General features: G+C 43.7%; 1 protein-coding gene across 5 annotated transcripts in view; it reads right to left on the reverse strand.

Annotated features, from left to right (window-relative positions):
- Positions 1-792: 792 nt before the first annotated feature.
- Positions 793-21,382, reverse strand: part of ETS1 (ETS proto-oncogene 1, transcription factor) — a 75,406-nt gene continuing 54,816 nt past the window's right edge. For all 5 annotated transcript variants that reach the window (XM_068240342.1, XM_068240343.1, XM_068240344.1 and 2 more), the window contains 3 exons: positions 19,475-19,741; positions 3,717-3,835; positions 793-2,351 (listed from right to left, as the gene is read on the reverse strand). In XM_068240342.1, the coding sequence (XP_068096443.1) occupies positions 2,136-2,351; positions 3,717-3,835; positions 19,475-19,741 (602 nt within the window). In that variant the 3' untranslated portion in view covers positions 793-2,135. The remainder of the gene's footprint in view (positions 2,352-3,716; positions 3,836-19,474; positions 19,742-21,382) is intronic.

Consider the following 21,382-nt stretch of genomic DNA (forward strand, 5'->3'; position numbering starts at 1 on the left):
TGCCCATACACTCGTCAGATTGGCAGCAGATAGATAAGAAATGCATCTGATGATCTATCTGTTGCGTTTTTAGAACATTTTTTTTACCAGGATAAAATTCCAATAGATTTCAGTTTGAAATCTATTGAAATTCGATCTGATGGCATTTTTTTGCCATCAGATTTCCATTAAGGCCAATGCAAACTGATAAGCAATCTCATCAGATCGACCTAAATTTTCCACCCTGCCAGTTCGATGGAAATCCATCGAAATCGGCCATCGATCGGTCGATCGACCAACCGATTTGCAATCGATCAATCGGTCGGCCAGAAAATCGGCTGAGTGTATGGGCCCCTTAAAGGGATACTGTAGGGGGGTCGGGGGAAAATGAGCTGAACTTACCCGGGGCTTCTAATGGTCCCCCGCAGACATCCTGTGCCCGCGCAGCCACTCACCGATGCTCCGGCCCCGTCTCCGGTTCACTTCTGGAATTTCAGACTTTAAAGTCAGAAAACCACTGCGCCTGCGTTGCCGTGTCCTCGATCCCGCTGATGTCATCAAGAGCGCACAGCGCAGGCCCAGTATGGTCTGTGTCTGCCCAGTACACTCCTGGTGACATCAGCGGGAGCGAGGACACGGCAACGCAGGCGCAGTGGTTTTCTGACTTTAAAGTCAGAAATTCCAGAAGTGAACCTGAGGCGGGGCCGGAGCATTGGGGAGTGGCTGCGCCAACACAGGATGTCTGCGGGGGACCATTAGAAGCCCCGGGTAAGTTCAGCTCATTTTCCCCCGACCCCCCTACAGTATCCCTTTAAGTCAGGTTCTATTGGAAACTCTGTACACATATTGAAACAATGTTTTAAAGTGTATTATTATCTCAAAAAGAACTTAAGAAAGATATACTGGAGATGCCGTTGTTGATTTGTTTTTAAGGTGCAAGCTTTTGGGCATAGTCTTTATATTTGCTATAACACTTACACTCAGACCTGAAGCAACTGTACAGCCATTGAGTGCTATCATATTGTAAGTTGCGTTTTTATCCCAAGTCAGTGACTCACTAAGTAGGTAAGGATGCCAGCCCTGAGGCTTATGCCAGAAGAACAAATCAATAAAAGGAACTCCTTATCTCTTATTCTTATCTTTAAGGAAAAAGCTGATTGGTTGGCAGTTTCATTAGCCATACTAACTGACGAGACTCAGTGCTTTGTGATAGGCCATGCTGTGAGTTTATACAGCAGTCTACCGTAAGACAGAACCGTAAACTACATCAGTGTATTAACCCTCCAAAAGCAATGTCCCCCCTTTACATCGCACAGGATTGTCACAGCTAACTGCAGTCAATATGAAACCCTCTTTGGCACACTTTAAAAAAAGCACTTTTATATCTGTACAACTACCTCGTAAGGGGAAGAAAGAACTTTCTTATAAAATATATACACATATAATTTTCATCTCTATAAAAAATACAATCTGGCAGTACTTAAGATGGAGAGCAGGACATCCAAGTCACCATCTTGTTGGTGGCTCATTGACAAGCTTACATCAGCAGACTGGTGGCCTTGGTAAGCTTTCATGATGAAAATGGTACAGGCAAGGACCGGCTGCCATTTAGTTGCTACATTTGTACTTGTGTCCTGAGAAAAAAATTTAACACTGGAGCTGCATGGTTGCATCAAGTACAAAATGTATACAAAGCTTAAATATAGCTGCAAGAATGGAAGTACCTTTCCTCCATTGCCCTATGGCATTTATAAAACACGACTTGCCGTTAGGGATGTGCTCTTACAGCTGCTATTCTGTGCTTTTTATCTGCGCTCCCACTATGAAAACTGTTGTATAATTAGTTTTCATCCATACACAAAGGCACAACACATGGACATCAGGGAACTGACTTTCAAGAAAAGAAAATTGTAAAATACTGGCACAACATTGGGAATGATTCTGGTTACTGAAAAGAGGCATCAAACCACTCTTCTCTTGGTCCTGTCCAGCGTTACAGCAAGAAAAATCCCGCTGACATCCTAAGTAACCATGTCTTTTGGTCTTATCCTGCCCACGTATGGCAGAAGCCCTTTTCCCAGAATCCTCTGTGTCCATCTTGCACATTCCTGGAGAAAGGGACTTTGGTCTTTGTTCCAACAGTATCAACAGTGTTCCTATTCATCATGGTCTGGTTTGACGTCCAGCATAGCATGAAGCTCTTCTGGCACATATCCCAGAAGACTTTGCAAATCACATACAAAACGATATACGTAGCGCTTCCCAGCAGTTTTATGAATGATGTTCTTATCATAATAATATCTCAGGCCACGACTCAACTTCTCATAGTTCATCTTAGGCTTGTTTTTCCTCTTACCCCAACGCCGAGCAACCTGAAATACAAGGCAGGCGTCATATTTCATGTATTGGTTATGTGCTGATAGCAGCCTAAATTATTTCAGGTTACAGAATTCCTTTGAGTAAAGCAAACACATCAAGTGTATTAACTACCTTATTTTGTATCTATAAAGACATTGATCACTGGCCCTTTTTCCACTAGGGCAACTGGGCAAAATCCAGAACCATAAAGTCTTGTACTGCTAGACTAGGCATGGGCAAACTTGGCCCTCAAGCTGTTAAGGAACTACAAGTCCCGCAATGCATAACAGGAGTCTGACAGCCACAGTCATGACTTATAAAGGCAAATGCATTGTGGGACTTGTAGTTCTGTAACAGCTGGAGGGCCGAGTTTTCCAATGCCTGCGCTAGACAGTTGTTGGGCAAAAACGTCCAGTCTGGGCCGCCTCTGACTATAATCTAGCAAATGTACAGTGGCCCCAGCCTTCTCCATGTGTCAGCAGTCAATCTGCCTGGTGTACGCCAAGGGCATTGCTCTCCTTCTAACCCCACACCGTTGGTCCTCCTCTCTCTTCCCCCACATAATTTGAAGACTAGGGACATATCTTTACAGCCTCTGCCCTGAACAGCCTCTGCCCTGAAATGGCTCTGATCAAAAACTACACAAATACAAGGACTGTTGCCCTGATTCCAGCTGGGCAACAGTCCTTGTATTTACGTAGTTTTTGATCAGAGGTTTTGAGGTACTGCATCATAATGTGGATCAGACTGCCCTGACTTTAGCAAACAAAACAAAAAAAAATGGGCTAGAGAAATCCCATCCTAATAAACATTGTATGAGCCATTGACTATTTTTAATATATGGCACTATTCATTTTATGTAAAAAAACAGGTTATAAAGCACCCTCAGATATAATTAGGATGCCTAGACTAGCCATCCACTGGCCCTTTCGGCTGATGGTTTGTGACACCTACATAATGAATGCTCTAATGGAAAAAGTGATCTATCTAGACAGAATTATTGTGAAAAGGCTTTGGGGAAACATCACCTATCTATGGCCACAGTTCCCAGCATTAGATGGTGTTTTCTTTATTCATCACCACATCCTCAAACTGTCAAGCAAGTTTTGTTTTATTGAAATACGGCAGAGCTATCACATTTGTCTGCAATGTGTGTGGGGCCATCTGCCCATGCATATAGTGCTTAGCACTAGTCTTTTTGGCACATATAATCACACTAAACACACACATTTTTGCGCGAGTCTTGTTGGTTATGTCTTTGTAGGTGGCATTTACAAAAATGTTTTACATTTTCAGCTTTCAAATTTTGGAATCAGTAGTAAGCGCCATACTTGTGTACAATTAAAAGGCACAAGATAGTAGGGACAGGCTCTGCTCACCTCATCTGGATCGGACAGTTTGAACTCCCAGCCATCCCCTGTCCAGCTGATGAAAGATTGGCATGATTTGTCTGTCAGAAGCTCCAGAAGGAACTGCCAGAGCTGGATTGGTCCACTACCTGTAAGAGATAAGGGAAATTATAACAAATTTCATTGTACATATCTCTCACGGCTGTGCCACCGCAGCTGTACGAAGATTCATTCAGCAATTAACTACCATCAGTAAGAAGCAGCAATGTGTACCAACTTCAGTGAAAAGCCTGTTAACTGGTGATTTATGATTGGCCAGTAAAGACTACGTCTCTTACTAGTCATACTGTTTTACTAGAAAAGTAAAATTTAGCTACATTAGAGTCAATAATGCGAGCGTTTTACATTTCCACTTTCTCAGTCATAGCTGTAACTACAGTATAATGCTTCCATTATAAGCTCATAACGAATGGTCTATTAGGCTGAAACAGAAAACAATCACCAAATGCTTCAGGTTCTTAAACAAAAGCCAAGCTTTCACTGAAAATTTGGTATAATAAATGGCAGTGCTACACAAGCTATTTTGTAATTAAGGATGGTGAAAGAGGTGTAAATAACTCCCAAGCTGAAGCAGTGTCTATGGAATATCTGTGTAAAATATGCGGCTTGAAAATGGACCAAATACAGCTGCTGCATTTGATAAACCCATTTTCAAACAGCATAGTTTTGAGTTACCATAATATCTGCATCAACTTAAAATCTCCATTTTTATTATTATGTATAAATCGTCATTATCACCCTAAAGCCAGGCATGCATTACCAGACCTTGAAGATGTAGGCCAGCAAACTGTGGGGCAGACTTATGAAAACCAGAGCAAGAAAAAATAGAGTATGAGTAGGTATTGACTGGTTGCAATGAACAACTATTGCATTCTTAGTTCCAATTTTCCTTACCCTGGTTTTGATAAATATGCCACACTGTGTGGTGAACAACACACTCATAGCTCCCATTAGAGACACCATGGAGTTCTTTGGAAGACACATCTGGTCTGTCTGCATTCTGGTCAGCTAACTTAGGGAAGGAAGGAATATTTTTTTCCACAAAAGTTTAGATACAACCCTACAAGAGCAGTTATACGTCACTTCTTTTATCTTTTAGGGGATTTCATCAGTGAGATCTCCCCACAATGCTTCCTGGTTGTTTTTCCACCCAATTTGCACTTTTCCCTCCTGTTGCTGTCTTTTGCGTGATATAAAATAAACAGACAAGCCAACATGGTGAGGGGGAGAACCTCAGTGCAGACGTCTGGTCACTGATGTCTCCAAAAATAGGAAAGTGTTAGTTCGGTCCTCTTTCCATCACACACTGAAATAGTTTTGGGTGAAATTACTCTTTGCAGGGGTCCCAAAACTTTTTCGGTCAAGGGTCGGGTCAATATACTTCAGACTGCTGGGGGGCCAGAGTATACATGAAAAGTAGAAAATATTACATTGAACCTAGGCAGTATAAACTATCACCCATTAACAGTGTTGCTTGCGAATTTTAGTCAGTTATTTCCGCATCTAACTTGCTATGTGTAATTTCAAGATATTTTCACGAAAAATGTGGAAAATCCATATTTTTACCGCAAAAAAAGATATTTGTACTTCAACGCAGAAAAAAAATTTTTTACTGCAAAAATTAGATCTTTTTGCTGCGGAATTTTACGAAAAGCGCCAAAAATAACTACACATTTTTGCTGGAATTTTCAAACACAAAAAAAAAAAATCACATTTTAACATTATTTTCACAGAAAGAATATTGGCATTTTTGCTCATCAATAGAGCATACTATCTGCACTTGCTGTGTTGGGGGGCACACTACATGCAGATGCTGTGTTGGGGGGCACACTACCTGCACTTGCTGTGTTGGGGGGCACACTACATGCACATGCTGTGTTGGGGGGCATACTATCTGCACATTTCACCTTTGACAAAGCTTGGCGCAAGCCATGCGAAACGGTCGTTAGGCCGTGCACCCTGCGGCACCCACCACCACTGCCTCCCACTCGTACCCAGTTGAGAATGAAGACACCTTGTTGGTATGTTTTTACTGTATGATCAATGAATGCACATATGCCTTGCTGATGCACTTCAATCTACCTAATGTGTCAGATTTTTTGACCAATAAACACTATAGTGCCAGACTTCTTCTATGTTCTATTGACTGTTGAAGCATACTATCTGCACATGCTGTGTTGGGGGACATACTATCTGCACTGGCTGCGTTGCAGGGCATACTATCTGCTCTTGCTGTGTGGATGGGTGGTGCCAGCACTGCTATTCTATATGCAGGCTGACAATATTTAAAGATGCAGTGGACAGCATCTATAAGTAATACATTTTGAGAGTGGGGGGTCGCTGAAAAAGCCTTAGGGGGCCGCATCCGGCCCGCGGGCCTTAGTTTGAGGACCACTGCTTTAATGTTTTGCTTTATCCTCAAAACATGAATGTGTGAGTATATCAGGAGTGGTGCCTATTTTTCTTCTTCTATGGAAGATATTTTGCACAGAGATGCCACAGTTCTATATTATTCCCCTATTGGTGACATCACTTTTATATCCCCTCCAGCCATTTTGGTTGGAACAATGTGTCTACACAGGTCTGGGCAGCCTCTCTGTATTTATTACTAAGCCATGTGACCAGCTGGATTCCTGAGTGTGGCAGTGCTCTGGAAAGTCCCAGAGCTGCCACAAATTGGTTGCTAACAGCACGCTTCTGTCCTCCACTGCAATCCGATGACCCATAACCTGAACTGGGTTCAAAGACTCATGCCAGTCAATGGGATTCACATGCTATTCCTGTACACAATGAAGGCTGTGTGTGACCGTAGTTCATCATGGCGGCCACAGAAACAGTGTGATTATGTCTGTCACATGATAGGAATGCTCTTGCCTCATTGGGAAAACATGTCTACTGTTCGTTTGCTGGGGAACCCTGATTCTAAAAATAATGTCCATGGAAGACAGAACTCCCATTCTGTTCACAACTGAAATCAGTGTCTGGTCTGCAACTAAACAAAGGCTATTTTATGGCTGCTCCAAATACGACATGCTTTCAATTTTATACATGGCAACATAGAATACCAACTAAAATTCAAAATGTTCAACCCAGAGCATGTCAGGAACGCCTCTGAATGGCAGACTGTGATTTGATGACAACTTGCTGTGCTGCAGCTATGTGGAGAGCCACATAAGCAACTGAGCGGCTGGAATCATGAGTGGGGCAATGCTCTGAAGAGTCCCCAGACAAACACATATTAGTTAAGAGCATGCTATTCACCACTGCAGACTTTCTGTTATTTTGCTTTACTTTATACTGTTAGGTTCTATTTTTTTTTCTTTTTTGGGAGGGGGAGAGGAAAGTAAGAGGACTTCAGTGGTGAGAATTCCATACATGATTTGCCAGGTCTACAAAATAACAGATGACATGAGAAATGAGAAGTCCCTCACTCTGTTTTGGAATTTGCAATAAAGAACAGAACAGGAGGATTGGGAACCCCTCAAAGAGGACGAGGAGGCTGACATGTTTAAGATATACAGGCACACAGCCAAGAACCTTGACTTTGAGATCGCCCCACAGAAGAGATATCAAACATAATTGGCAATTTTCAGAAGAAACCATATTTTTGGTTGAACTGACCCTTTAATAACCACTATTTCACTAAAGAGTGACTGGAAGGCATGCTGACCTGTACACACGTTTGGCTCTATTTTTTTGGACGCAGCTGCTATGAGCAGTGACCGCTCGTCTCAGGGGTCCTCGGAGAATGGAAAATTCCCAGGCTCACAAGAGCATTTTTTATTTAAACAAAAAAATATTTCTGCAGATATCAAGTGGCCTGAAATGCGGCATTGACCCTCTGATGAGGCGCCTCTTACCCTATTCTCTGAGTTCAAGCTTTGTATATAGTAACAGTTATATACAAACAGCATGCTGCACATCAGCAAAACACAATCCTCTCTATAATCTGTTCATGTGTCTTCAACACGGCTCATCTCCAGCTGCCTCTGAAAGGATTTTAGCCAGGAGCCCATCTGGCAGGACCAGGAACTCTAATATTGCAGGGGCAGATAGATCCACCTGGCCTGCGTGTCCTGCTATACAGAACCTAGCATGAAATACTGGGAGTTCTGGTTCCATCGCATCTTGTAGAGCTGGTAGGTAGGCTTTGTTCTGTGTAATACTGCCATACCAACAAGTATTCTGTATAAGCCAGCCTGTGTGCTTTGATTCCAAAAACCACACTAACAAGATATGCCCAGGAGACAAAAAATATTTGGAGCTAAACCTGTAGCCTTATTTTGCAACATACAACGAAACAAGTGTGAAGGCCTACAATGGTAGTGCAAAACACTCAGACATTTAAAGTACAACCTTTTTTTTTTTTTTTTTTTTAGTTGTGATATATCAAATCGAAAGCAGAATGCGATGCTCTGCAAATAATTGTAAACCCTACAGTATGTTAACCAAAAATAGTACAAGGGCTGCATAGCAAATGCTGAAACTGAGAAATGTTACTCTTTTCAAAAAGTATATCAACACTCTTTTCATATTTGATGTTTCAAAAATGTTGGGACATTAACATGTTTGCCGTCGAGTCTAATCACCTTTAACAACACTCTGCAAGAGTATTGCTGTGAACACACGTATTTTGATGGGAGGAGTCATGGTGGCTGCACTGTTATGGGGGTGGGTGACTGTGGCCACACTTGTTATATGACCCCTTGCAGTGGGGGGTACCAAAAGGGTGATGGAAAGGGGTGTAAATGAAGCGGGGCTCCAACAGTGATTTTCTGGGGACCCCATGGTTTCAAATGACTCCCCTATTTCTATACAGACATTTCTCCAGATTCTCAGTTTTTTTTATTTTTAAATGATGTATGCTATATTTATTTTATTTGTTTAAATATTTATATAGCACCAACATATTATGCAGCGCTGTACAGAGTATACTGTCTTGTCACTAACTGTCCCTCAGAGGAGCTCACAATCTACTCCCTACCATAGTCATATGTCTATGTATGTATCGTGTAGTGTATGTATCATAGTCTAGGGCCAATTTAGGGGGAAGTCATTTAACTTATCTGTATGTTTTTGGGATGTTTTTGGGATGTGGGAGGAACCCAGAGTGCCCGGAGGACACCCACACAGACACGGGGAGAACATACAAACTCCTTGCTGATGTTGACCTGGCTGGGATTTGAACCGGGGACCCAGCGCTGCAAGGCCAGAGCGCTAACCACTACACCACTGTGCGGCTATATCATTGTTTCTTTAAATTATTACAGCATGCACTCATTTATGAAAAATGGTGTTTGCTGAGAACCCCTTATTCTAAATCAAATCTCAAGTACCCCTTGACACACATGTAGTTGTACTTCATAATTGGGTTTCAATGCTTTGCAAAGATTCATTTATGCTTCTGACGATCTACAAAGACTTATTCAGGCTTATTTATTTACAACTGATCATTTTTAATCCCCAAATGTGATAGACTATGGCAAGTTGAAGTACCCTCGGAACTCCCAAAAAAAGTACCCCCAGAGGTTCGCCTACCAAGTGAACCTAGGCAATATTTTCGAGATAATGGAATCCCCAAATTCTCAGCAATAAGCTAAGCTTCTTTAATTCCTGCACAACCTTTCCAGTCCCAACTTTTATTAAAAATGTGTTGCTGATATGAAATTTAAAATGAGTGTATATTTCTTATAAAACAATAACATTTAGCAGGTTTCACATTTGATATGCTATATTTGTACTGGTTTCAATCAAATGTAGGACTTAAATGATTTGTAATTATCGCATTAATTTTACATCACAGCCCAACATTTTGGAAATTGGGTTGTAGCCCATAATACAAATGGCTAAAAAAAATCAGCTTATTTCCTAGATATTTGCTGCAAACAGAATTGGTTAACTGATGTAGTGAAACTGTATCAATTGAGTTGTGTATATAAGATGATTTTTAGTTTAAATTTGTATTAAAGACCATATTAATAGTTGTATGTGGGCTGGTGTAGAATAGTGTATGGGAAAATACAATGATCTTTACCTTATGATAACCTTATAAATCAAATAACATTTTCTTTGCCATTACCTTTAAGCTGTATACACACGCTAAATTTCAAACAGAGGTAAGCAGTACAGGAGGAGTCCCAAGCCACCCCAACAGACCCCCCTCCCCCCCCATCCTGCCGAATGCTGTCACCATTTACACACACTAGAAAAAACTTGGCCAAGGCAGACAATAACGACTTGGCCAGTGGTCAGCCTGGAGGGCCGCCTTCACTGAGTGCAAGCTTAGAGCATTATTCTCCCCGCATACCTCGCCCACTCCGTGATGCCATTAACCCTGCACCCGCCACCCTCGCATAGCAACAGAACACATCACTAGCTTGCAGGCAAACAATGCGTCTGTATGACCCTGCAATGCTGCCCAAGGGATCAAGTTTCAATCCCCACCCAGCGACATGCCTCCTATATCTGTACAAGGCTTTAATCATGCAAATGAGAGCTCACCGAACATACCAACAACATACGGTACATTATCATTTCACACAGAATAAGTAACTACCATTATTAATTCATAAAAGAGCCGTCTGATTTATTGGCTTCTAATTACCCCACAGTCCACGTATTTCAATTTGCAACATCAACTGGTATCATGGACTAGAGTGGAGTCTCCTTTATGTTTTAGGCTCCCTGCACACTGCAAATCCGTTTTGCGATTCCGATTTGCAATTCCGATTTTCCCTGAATGCAATCAACAGAAAAACGGAAGAAAAAATGCAGTATGCAGTAACGATTAAAAATCGGAATTGCATGCACATACAATTGGGTGATATCCAAAGAGATGGCCACCAGCTAAGTAATGTTTGTGTGGACTGCATAAAAAAATTGAAAGAAGTTGTCCTCAATTTTACACTTTGACATTACTTTTCTCATCTTATTTCATTACTTTTGTGGTTGATGGATGCTGAAAAGACATTATCTAGGCAAGGAAAAATGAGATGGTGAGATAAGTTTAGTGCACCAAGGCCCATATAACTATACAATCCCAACATCCATATGTTCTCGCCATCTGCAGGGATGTCTGTGTCCAGTCAACCTTCAACAACTGTATTAATAGCTTGTTCTACATTCTCTCCCCACATCCATAAAGAAAGAATGAAGCCTCCATCTTACTTATGCACATATTTGTGGCTTTGGGACTACGTAGAGGCACAGCCTGTGTACATCTTCATTGTTTAGGAAAAAGTTCTGTTGCTAAGGGCTGGATCCATCTGTGTCCATATATTGCTGGAAAGAAATGTCATCCACCAGTATAATGTATAGCAGTATAAGTTTATACGTTACTTCCTTTTGTAGCTGGAAATTATATACAATTGTGTATACATTCAGTCATGTGAATAAGTAATTATAAAAGAGTAATTTTGGCAACACTCCTAGCTCAACTCTCCCCATGCAGTGGTGAACTTGGAGTTAAAGATGAAGCTGCTACATGTGAACAACAAAATAAATTGAAGATTACTCAACAATTCACATCCCCAATGCTATTCAGTTGCTAGTGGAAAAAAAGTGAGTTGATCCATGTAGAATGTGACAACTCTTCCAGTGTGTTGGGGGTAACGTAAGTGTTCAAGAGAATGTTGTTGAGATGGATGGTTGCTTCTTACAGTTTTTCCCCCCAAAATTTGAAAACATTTATGGAATTTTACTCCCTATTTCGTGCAGACTTCTGAACAGACAAGGTTGATGAGATGCTAATAATTCAGAGTTCATGCAAATTTTATGAAAACCTGTCCAGCTTGCAATTTGATCAGTCATCCATTGCATGCTGCTGCATTTGATTGGTCCATTCCCAAGCTGAATACATTTGCACTACCTTGGAATTATTACAATTTCATTGACCATCCCTACATTTGAACCAATGGCACAGGCAGAGTAGAGTATTCTGGGAAGCTAATTACACCAAACTGTATGCTATTGCCATGGTTTCCAGCAAAGTAATATTTAATTACAATCACAACATGGCTTGTGTAGTGATGACATATGTTGTATTCATTTTTGCAATTGGAGTCACCCTTTAAGTGAACATACTGGCCTTAGCCCCACTGGAGCATTTCCTGTATCTTATTTATAATCTATACCTATATAAGCTTTGTACCTACCGTAGGTATTTACTGTATGTATCGGCAGACACTGTATGTATCTACTGTATATTTAATGTACCTACTGTATGCTCAATGTACTATTCTGTTACTGTACCATCACCAACCCTGTTTGTGTCAAAATCAATTCCGGGTACAACTCACTTTGTACTTGGCGAAACAAATTCTACCTCTGCTTTACAGGTCTCTAATATGTTTTACTGGTTGCTTTTGAACAATGTAACAAGATTGCACCTTCTCCATCTAGTTATCCCCCCCCCCCAACAAAAATTGTGTAAACGTGTGCACAAACCTTTGAATATTCCCCATCTGGACCCGATCCCCCGACATCGCTGGGCTGCACATACGCGTCAGCTGTGTAGCTGACGTCACGTGGCGGGCAGGGGAGCAGTGCAAACAATGGGATCGGCATGGATGGGATTGAGTAGATCTGCCCAGCGGATCGCTCAAGGGTTGGGGATTGTCGGCTGACGTACACACCTCTGATTGTCTGCTGAGGTGGTCATTATTGGCTGCCTCAGCTGACTTAAGTCAGGCGTGTGTAGGAGGCTTTAACCTCAGTAACTAACAAACCGTGGGCCAGATTTATCAAAGAAATACCGGCAGTTTTTTTCTTCTTAAACAGTTCTAACCAGCAGGGGAACTGTTCTGCGTGATAATAATAAGATTCTAAAATCCTACTTAATAGCAGCAGTTTAGCGTGAATTTCTAGAACTGCACTACAGTTAAGAAAAATGCAAATCCATCCCTAAACTGTCGCAGAGTAAGACATGCTTAATAGCAGTTCTACAGACTGTGCAGAAATGCAGGCTAGACATGATTAGTAAAGTGCTCTTCCCCCTGCTGCCAGGTGTCCTGTGAAGCTGTTCTGTGCTTAATTGATGCAATACCGCAGATGTATTGGTTACCTCAGCAACAGCAATTTCCTTCACACACTGCACTGTCTAAGAAACCTTCCTAACTCCTGCTATTTAAAGACAGTTTAAGAAGGAAACTTCACTATTTGGTCATTTTTAATATGTCTGAGACATTTCTACACAGATTTCTAAAAGCCTGCCAATACTTTGTTTCAGACACTCTTGATAAATAGCCAATCCCCCCACCCCGACTACCCCCTTCCCTCACAGATTTTGTCTGGGAAATCTGGCAACAGTGTGGCCTGCAGCACATACATCTATAAGATGCCTTTTCTACTGCATCGAGTACTGGATGAAAGCCTTGGCTTTTGATATTTAACATCTGTCATGACAGATTAACAACACAGCAAACACATTATCTACTCTGTTCTTACTGCCATTTCACACTTCCCTTGCACAGTTCTCTGACTGCCTGGTGGTTCTAGGTGCACAGAGTGTGAGCTCTGCAGCGAGTGACACTCCATGGCTCTGATCATATCAGCTTAGTCACAAAAGGTGTGAAAGTTGACTTGTGGTGGAAACCTGTAGCTGCCTATCGCTGTGATCAAGCTTATCAAAAGTGAAAACCGTGACCCAATTCAAGAAGCTGCAGAGCAGATGATAATTCTGCAAGATGCTATGTGGGTGGATACATAGGCGCCTTCTCACGTTTATTTCTTTTTAAGTACAATCCTCTTCAAAAATCAATACATGAACATGCATCTTGGCTGGGCCCACCATGTGTACCCATTTATATGGAGGTGGAAGGAGAGGGGCTGCACTATTTCAGGCATGGGGAATACAACTGCAAACACAATTCAGCCTCACACATTGCTAATCTCCTGAGCAAAACTTGCATCAACAAAAGAGGTTGAGTACTGTATGTGATACTCCTTTTAGCTGCCAACAGTAGTTTACTGAAGGATTAACTTCCAGGATTTGTAAACTAAGAGTGTGAATGTTCAGGATCTGTCAAACAGAATCACTCCCAAAAGCTAATCCTTTAAAAACTACTGCCATCGCAAAAAATAAAAAATAAATAAAAAAATGGTGCTTAACCTCTTTTTTCATCAATTCAACCACAAACAGTGGGGTAGGCAATCAGAAGACACCAGATTGTATGATTTCAGATTACTTCTGAGTGGTACTCTCTACTAACAGTATTTGCAAAGTTTAATGGCATGATATGTTCTCACTGAACTGTTAAGGTAGCCATACATGGGCAGATTCGACCAAGAAACAAATCCTTCTCTTATTGAATCTGATAAGAGAGATCTGTCAGCTGCCCATACAGTACAGGCCGATTCCCAATCAATTTCATGCTTAAATCGATCCGGAATCGGCCCTTGCTGCTGTTCCCCCCTAATGTAATGTCCCCTGTGCCAGCTGCCATGCCCCTCTAATGTAATGTCCCCCATGCCAGTAAACGTATACATTAGATCTCCTCGGCCTCCGCTTGTCCCCTGCAGGCTTCCGGGATTCTTCTTCTGCATACATGCACGCCCCACGTGGTTCCTAATAAGGGAGCGTGTGTCACGTCACACGCACGCCCTTACCAGGAAACCACATGGGGCCTGTATGCGGAAGAGGATAATGCGCCCGGAGCAGCGGAGGGACAAGCAAAGGCCGCGGACAGGTAATGTATACTTTACACGGGCATCGGGGGACATTGACATTAGGGGGGCACAGTGGCGAGGCGGCGGATGGTTTCATCAGTAGGGGGGAAATTGCACGCCGTTCCCACCGCACACACGACCAACCAACTTCGGCCCGACATCTTGCAGCATTCATTAACGAAACTGCGACCAATTTCTGTCCCGAAATTGGTTGCTTTGTTGGTCGGGCATGCACTTGGCGGCATCGATTTTCATCCAGTTTGATTATAATAGTCGAATTGGATGGTCGATCAGCCGCCAAGTCAGCTGATATATGGCTACCTTAAGGGCCTGTACACACTGGCTATGGTGAGCTGCTACATTTTAAAAATTGCATGCGTTTTTAGATTGCAAGGTTTTTTAAAAAATGATGAAAATCGTGATGACCTGTACACAGTGGTACAATGTGTTTTTTGAAAAACGCGATCACAGTGACTGCTGTGCTTAAAATGACATGAAAAAACCACAATGCATGTGATTGCGTTTTTTAGGTAAACAATAAGGAAACAAGGAAAAGATAGCCTCAGCAAAATCACAATCTCATCGCAAACGCACAAAAATCACAAGTAAAATTTTGATTAAAATATGTAATTGAATCACACTGCATTTGCAATTGTGCTTGGCAATTTTCGCTGTGCACAGGCCGTTAGGGCTGGGACCCACTACAAACCGTGAATCGCCTGCGCTTGCGACACAAATTTCAAAGTGATTTCTGAAGCATTTTGAAGAAATGTCATCTGTGTATTCCTTCAAAGACAATTACTCTGAAAATGCTGCATGCAGTGGGAATACAACAAACTGCATTAATTAACTTAGCACAGGTGATTCCTCAAATTTGAAAGTGCCCCTGCAAGCATTCTGTTAGGCCCCGGGGCTTTAACTGATCCTCTGGATGTTCTATAAGCTCGCTAAGGGGCCTGATTTCCTAAAGCAAACCCTAAAGTGAAAAGGAACTGATTAGATAAATAATTGTATCTATAGTCATAATTCCAAATATGAATTTCCTAGAATCTCTTCATGTTATTTTGAATTAAAGAGACTGTAAGAAAAAAACCCTCTGAGGGTACTTACCTCGGGAGTAGGAAGCCTCTGCATCCTCGTGAGGCTTCCCCCATCCTCCTGAGCCTCAGGAATCCAGTGCTGGCCCCCCAAAACCACAGCCAAGTAGCACAGTAGCGCCTGCAATATTAACCTTCCCTGACTTCAGTGCAGGCACAGTCACGTGGACCTGATTGGGCTCAACTATTTCTGCTTGAGCCCCATAAGAAAGCTGCTACTGGCCTGTGCTGAATCGCAGTAGGTAAAAAATCTGTTCGGGGGGCTTCCAGCTCTGGATTGCCGAGGCTCAGGACGACGGGGGAAGCCTCCTGAGGATCAAGAGGCATTCCTCTCCTGAGGTAAGTATCCCCCTAGTTTAAAGTGTACCTGAAGCGGAAAAAAAAGTTGGAAGTTTCTGGAGGCATCACAAATCTTCCTACAACCTTCCGTTCCTGAGCTGCGAGCCTTAATTAATGGCGAATGTTGCTTCCGTGTGCAAGCATGGGCCCATTGTGCAGGCCAAAAGAACAGCCTGCTTCTGTGCAATAGCACAGAGCTACTCATGCACGGCTTTTTATTTGTGCACAGGCCCAATTACTACTGGCGCCTGCACAGTGTACCCATTCTCCAACATGGGGAGGGGAGTTTAGCCATGAAGAAGAAGAGGGTCATTGGTTGGCAGCAGAGGGGTTGCGGAGGATCAGGGAAGCCTCTGGAGCTTCGCTCGGCAGTTGTATCTACTATTTTTCTATTTTTTGGGGGGCTCCATAAGACACATTTCTGACCCCCCTCCCCACCAAAGAAAAAAACAAAAGAAAAATGGAGAGGAAATGTCTGTGCCTCTTATGGACTGAATATAGAGTAGGGCCGGTGCCAGGTCCCCCCTACCCAAGCTGTATTCCAATCCTCCACCAATTTAATAGTATTGTGGTAACTGCAGAGTGTGGCGCAGTAGCAGAGTTTACACTCTGCAGCCGCCATCATTTGCAAAGCCTGCGGAGGGATCACTGTTAACTTAGGGGGGGAGGGGACACAACAATGTTGTCAACCTTGGGAAAAGGGGAGAAGTGACATCCCTGGACATGAGACAGGTTGGAGGGGGACCTGTGAAAGCCTGAAGGGAGACCTGATGCCAGTCCATATGCTCCAGAACCTAGGTTCTCAACGTGTGGTACGCGTACCCCAGGGGGTACTCCTGATGGTTCCAGGGGGTACTCGGGCTTGATATATTTAACCAAGAATAACAAATTTAGAGTTTAGAAAATGATAAATCTTATTTAAACCACACCAAATTAGTTTTTTAGCTAATTAAAAGCAATAGTCAATGATTGGACTTTGTTTAGAGCCAATTATCATGTACTACAATTAAATATATATTTGTCAAGGGGTACTTGTGATAATATTTACTATGCTAGGGGGTACTTGGTGAGTACAGTGTTTTTAAAAGGGGTACATAACAATAAAATGTTGAGAAACACTGCTCCAGAATATGCCCCTGGTTTGGAATACTTTTTTCCTGGTTTTTCCCCTCTAAACCTAGGTGTGTCTTATGGTCAGGAGCATTTTATGAAGCGAAAAATAAAAACTTTTTTTGAAACAAACTTTTTTCATGCTCGCAGGCTTGCTTTAAATTCTTAATTTCCTCAGATGAATATCAATGTTTGTTCAGCTCCCATACAGACAAATCTTGAAATACTGAACTTATGCCTATTTTCTGCTCTCATAAGTTCTTAAGGTTCGTACACATGTCTGACTTTTACAAACTACAGGTCGTCAGAACCGCACGCGGGGCGATTGTTCTGACGACAGTTTGCCGGTGTGTACAGTCTGTCACCAGGCTGATAAGGTTAGTTTTGACTGATCCGCCGAGTGGATCCGTTAAAACCAGCCATATCAGCCTGATGACAGACTGTACACACCGGCAAACTGTCGTCAGAACGACCACCCCGCGGGCGGGTCTGACGACCGGTAGTTTGTAAAAGTCAGACGTGTGTACGTAGCTTTAGCCACACAGGATTCAATTATCTGTATTGACTTATCAGTGAGAGTAGAGTTAAGGTACATACACACGTCGGATTTTCGCAAACGATCCATCGTTTGGACGTCAAATCAGGTGTGTGTACAGTCTGTCGTTCAGCTGATAAGACTGGACTTCAGCGATCAGAGCGAAAATCCGACGTGTGTACGAGCCTTTAGAGTAATCTATGAGAATTCTGCAGTCAGACACCAAAGGAACTTATGCTGGGTACACACGGTACGATTTTTCATGCGATTTTCCCGACCCGATCGTTTTTTCTGCTCGATTCTGCCCTCGATTCTCTTATCTTAGCTCGTTTTTCTTATCTTTTTCCATTCATTTCTATAGAAATCAAGCGCAGAATCGATCGTAATATCGGACATGAGGGATTTTATCAATCGGATGCATTGATTGCGCGGAAAATCCTACCGTGTTTACCCAGGATAATATTTACAGCCTGGGAGAGCAGCAGTGAGGAAAAACAAATAAAGAAAACAAACTAGTTTTATTAAGAATGGAAATGTACACATTTATCTCATATATGTTCCTTCAGGTACCTTTTAAAAGGAATATTTTCTGTCTCAGCAACCAGTCAACATAAAACTGTCATTTTAAAGGCCAGGTAAAAAGAGTTGCATTTTTACCTAGCCAGGTAAGTGCTTTAACCACAAGCAAAAAATTGAAGCAAGCTCTGTTACTCCCAGCCACACTATGCTCCAAACATAGCTAAGGATTGTGCCCCAATTATTAAGGGAAGTTGCCAGTCACAGCGTCTTTTCCAGAATGAAAGAACAAAAAAGTGGTTAGCACTTTTGCCTTGTGGTTCTAAAGTCTTAAACACACCAATGAGACAATCGTGTTAACATTGTCTCCTTATGTGTACAGGGGTTCCTCTCCAAATTCCCTCCCACAATGCAAAAGCATATTGATATAAGAACCAAACTGATCAAACTGGCCCTACAGTATAAGTTTGTATATAGGACTATGGACCTCGTTGGGACAAATGTAAATAGTTTACTTTGTAAGGTGCAGTGCAATATTCTGAAATTATATAAATACAGGAGATAATAATAATAGTGATTGCATATAGTACATCAGATGCAGGGCAGTTTCTAGGCTAAATTGCACCCAGGGCGAGAGTGTAAACCCCCCCCCCCCCCCCCAGGTATAGATGCCTGCAGTATAGTTAGCCAGCTATAGGTCCCCCCCCCCCCCCCCCAGTATAGGTAGCCAGGCATAGTTGCTCCCAGTATAGGTACCCATATAGTTGCCACCATTATAGGTTAGATAGGTATGTTCCCCCAGTATAGGTTAGATAGGTAGGTGCTTCCAATATAGGTGGTCAGTATAGTTGCCCCCAGTTTAGGTTAGATAGGTAGGTTCCCCCAGTATAGGTTAGATAGGTAGGTGCCCTGAGTATAGGCACAGCAGCGGGGAGGAGCAGGCATAGCTAGTTACAACTCACCTTCCTTCTGCGATCCCCCGCAGCTTCTATCTCCTTCCTGTCCCAGGAATCCGTCGCATTGGTAAGAACACCCCCTGTGATGACATGCCGTCACGGGGGATCACAGGGGGCGCTGTTACCAACGCGATGGACGATGGTAGAGGAAGAAGATAGAGGCTGTGTGCAGGTATCGTGGTAGGTGAGTTGTAACTAGCTATGCCCGCTCTCCCCCACTGCTGCTTCCCCCCTCCTGCCACTCAATCCGGCGCCCTGGGTGATTGCACTATTTGCACACCCATACAAACGGGGCTGATCAGATGCATACACCAAGTCACCTACAGGCTTTTCCCGAGGCAGGAGCCTGGGTATCTGCTCAAGGAAAATGCAGATTCCAGCTTGTTGTGGAGTGTTACCTGCTAACCAATGGAGTAGCTCACTAATTCACATCACGTGAAAGAGACACATTCAGCCACCGTAATCTGTACTGCACCACAACAAGGACCCTCCATCACAATGCCAGCCTACCTGTGTATCCAGCGAGGGCGGCAGCCGGGATGACCGGCTTGTCTTTATTCAGCTCAGCTCTGTCCCTCACATAATCCTTGAACGTTCCTTTAGGTTTATGGCTGTGGCTGGGCAGAGTGGGTGGATAATCCTCTGAATCAAAGCTGTCATATGAAGGCACACGTTGCAGACTGTTATATGATGACTGGCTGCTCCACGACTGGGTGAGGCGGTCACAGCTGTCGTGACTTTCGATACTTTCAAAGGACTCCTGTCCGCCAAGTTTGCCTGTCCACAAACACCATCCCATTACTACAGTGACAGCTGATTAAAGTACATTACAAAGGCCATGAATCAATTAATGTTTCTCCTGTATTTTGTGACAGGAGATATTGTCTCACCTTATCCACAGAAAACATTTTAGCATTTTTCAAGTGTAAAAAATGTAAAATACCAGTAATATCAAACTTAAGTGAATTTGGGACAGCCTACTTCAAGTACCGTATTTTTCGGACTATAAGACGCACTTTTTCTCCCCCAAAGGTGGTGGGGGAAAAGTTGGTGTGTCTTATAGTCCGAATACTAAATTTTGTGACTGCCACTGTCCTTCCCCTTGATCCCTCTGGTGTCTGCTGTCATCCCCTCTGGTGTACACTGCCCCCCCCCCCCCCTCTGGTATCGCTGTCCCCATCCCCGTGACCCCTTTGATGTCCTCTGTCCCTTTAACATAGATACTGTGAGCGCCGCAGATTACTAGCAAGTACCGGTATATACACACCGAGGGAAGGGGCCACACATCTTCACATATCCCTCCTCCACGCCGGTGTCCTTTGCCCCCCCCCCCCCCCCCCCCCGATAGAGAACGCTGCAGGTTATCGGCAAGTTTTTTCAGAACACGGGAAGGACCCACACAGCATCGGAACGCAATACCCAATCAGGCCGGGGGCGCTGCGCAAGACGGCCAATCACAGCACTCTCTTCTCACTGCTTCCTCCCAATCACCAGCCCGGCTGATAGAGCCCTTGTCCCGCCCTCGAGACTATCGGGAAGTCTGTGATTGGCCGGCTCGCGCAGCGCCCCCTGCCTGATCGGGCATTGCGTTCTGAAGCTGTGTGGCTCCTCCCCGTGTTCTGAAAAAACATGCCGGTAACCTTCAGAGTTTTCCGTCGGAGGGGCAAAGGACACCGAAGTGGAGGAGGGATATGTGAAGATGTGTGGCCCCTTCCCTCGGTGTGTATATACCGGTACTTGCTAGTAATCTGCAGCGCTCTCGTTCTCTATTTTAAAGGGACAGAGGACAGCAGAGGGGTCACGAGGATGGGGACATCGATACCAGAGGGGGGGACAGTGTACACCGGAGGGGATGACAGACACCAGAGGGGTCACGGGGATGGGGGACAGCGATACCAGAGAGGGGGGTGGGGGACAGTGTACACCAGAGGGGATGATGGGCAGGGGACAGGGATACCAAAGGGGGGGGGGGGTAGGGGGACAGTGTACACCAGAGGGGATGATGGGCAGGGGACAGCAGACACCAGAGGGGGGATAGTGTATCCCAGAGGGAATGATGGGCAGGGGACAGCAGACACCAGAGGGGGGCAGCAGACACCAGAGGGGGAACAGTGTACCCCAGAGGGGATGATGGGCAGGGACAGCAGACACCAGAGGGGGGGACAGCAGACACCAGAGGGGATGATGGGCAGGGGACAGCAGACACCAGAGGGGGGGTTGGGGGGGACAGTGTACACCAAAGTGGATGATGGGCAGGGGGACAGCGATACCCGAGGGGGCCAAAGACAGGTGGAAGGGACACAGAATGCTGGAAGCCACCTGCTGGCATTGGTAATGAAAAGCAGCATCTCTCCAGCAAGGCACCCTCCTGGTAGCACTGTCTTCCCTCTCCATATTAGGATGCGATCATCCTAGTGG

The sequence above is a fragment of the Hyperolius riggenbachi genome, chromosome 6 (genome assembly GCF_040937935.1).
Source record: "Hyperolius riggenbachi isolate aHypRig1 chromosome 6, aHypRig1.pri, whole genome shotgun sequence".
Classification (NCBI taxonomy): Eukaryota; Metazoa; Chordata; class Amphibia; order Anura; family Hyperoliidae; genus Hyperolius; species Hyperolius riggenbachi.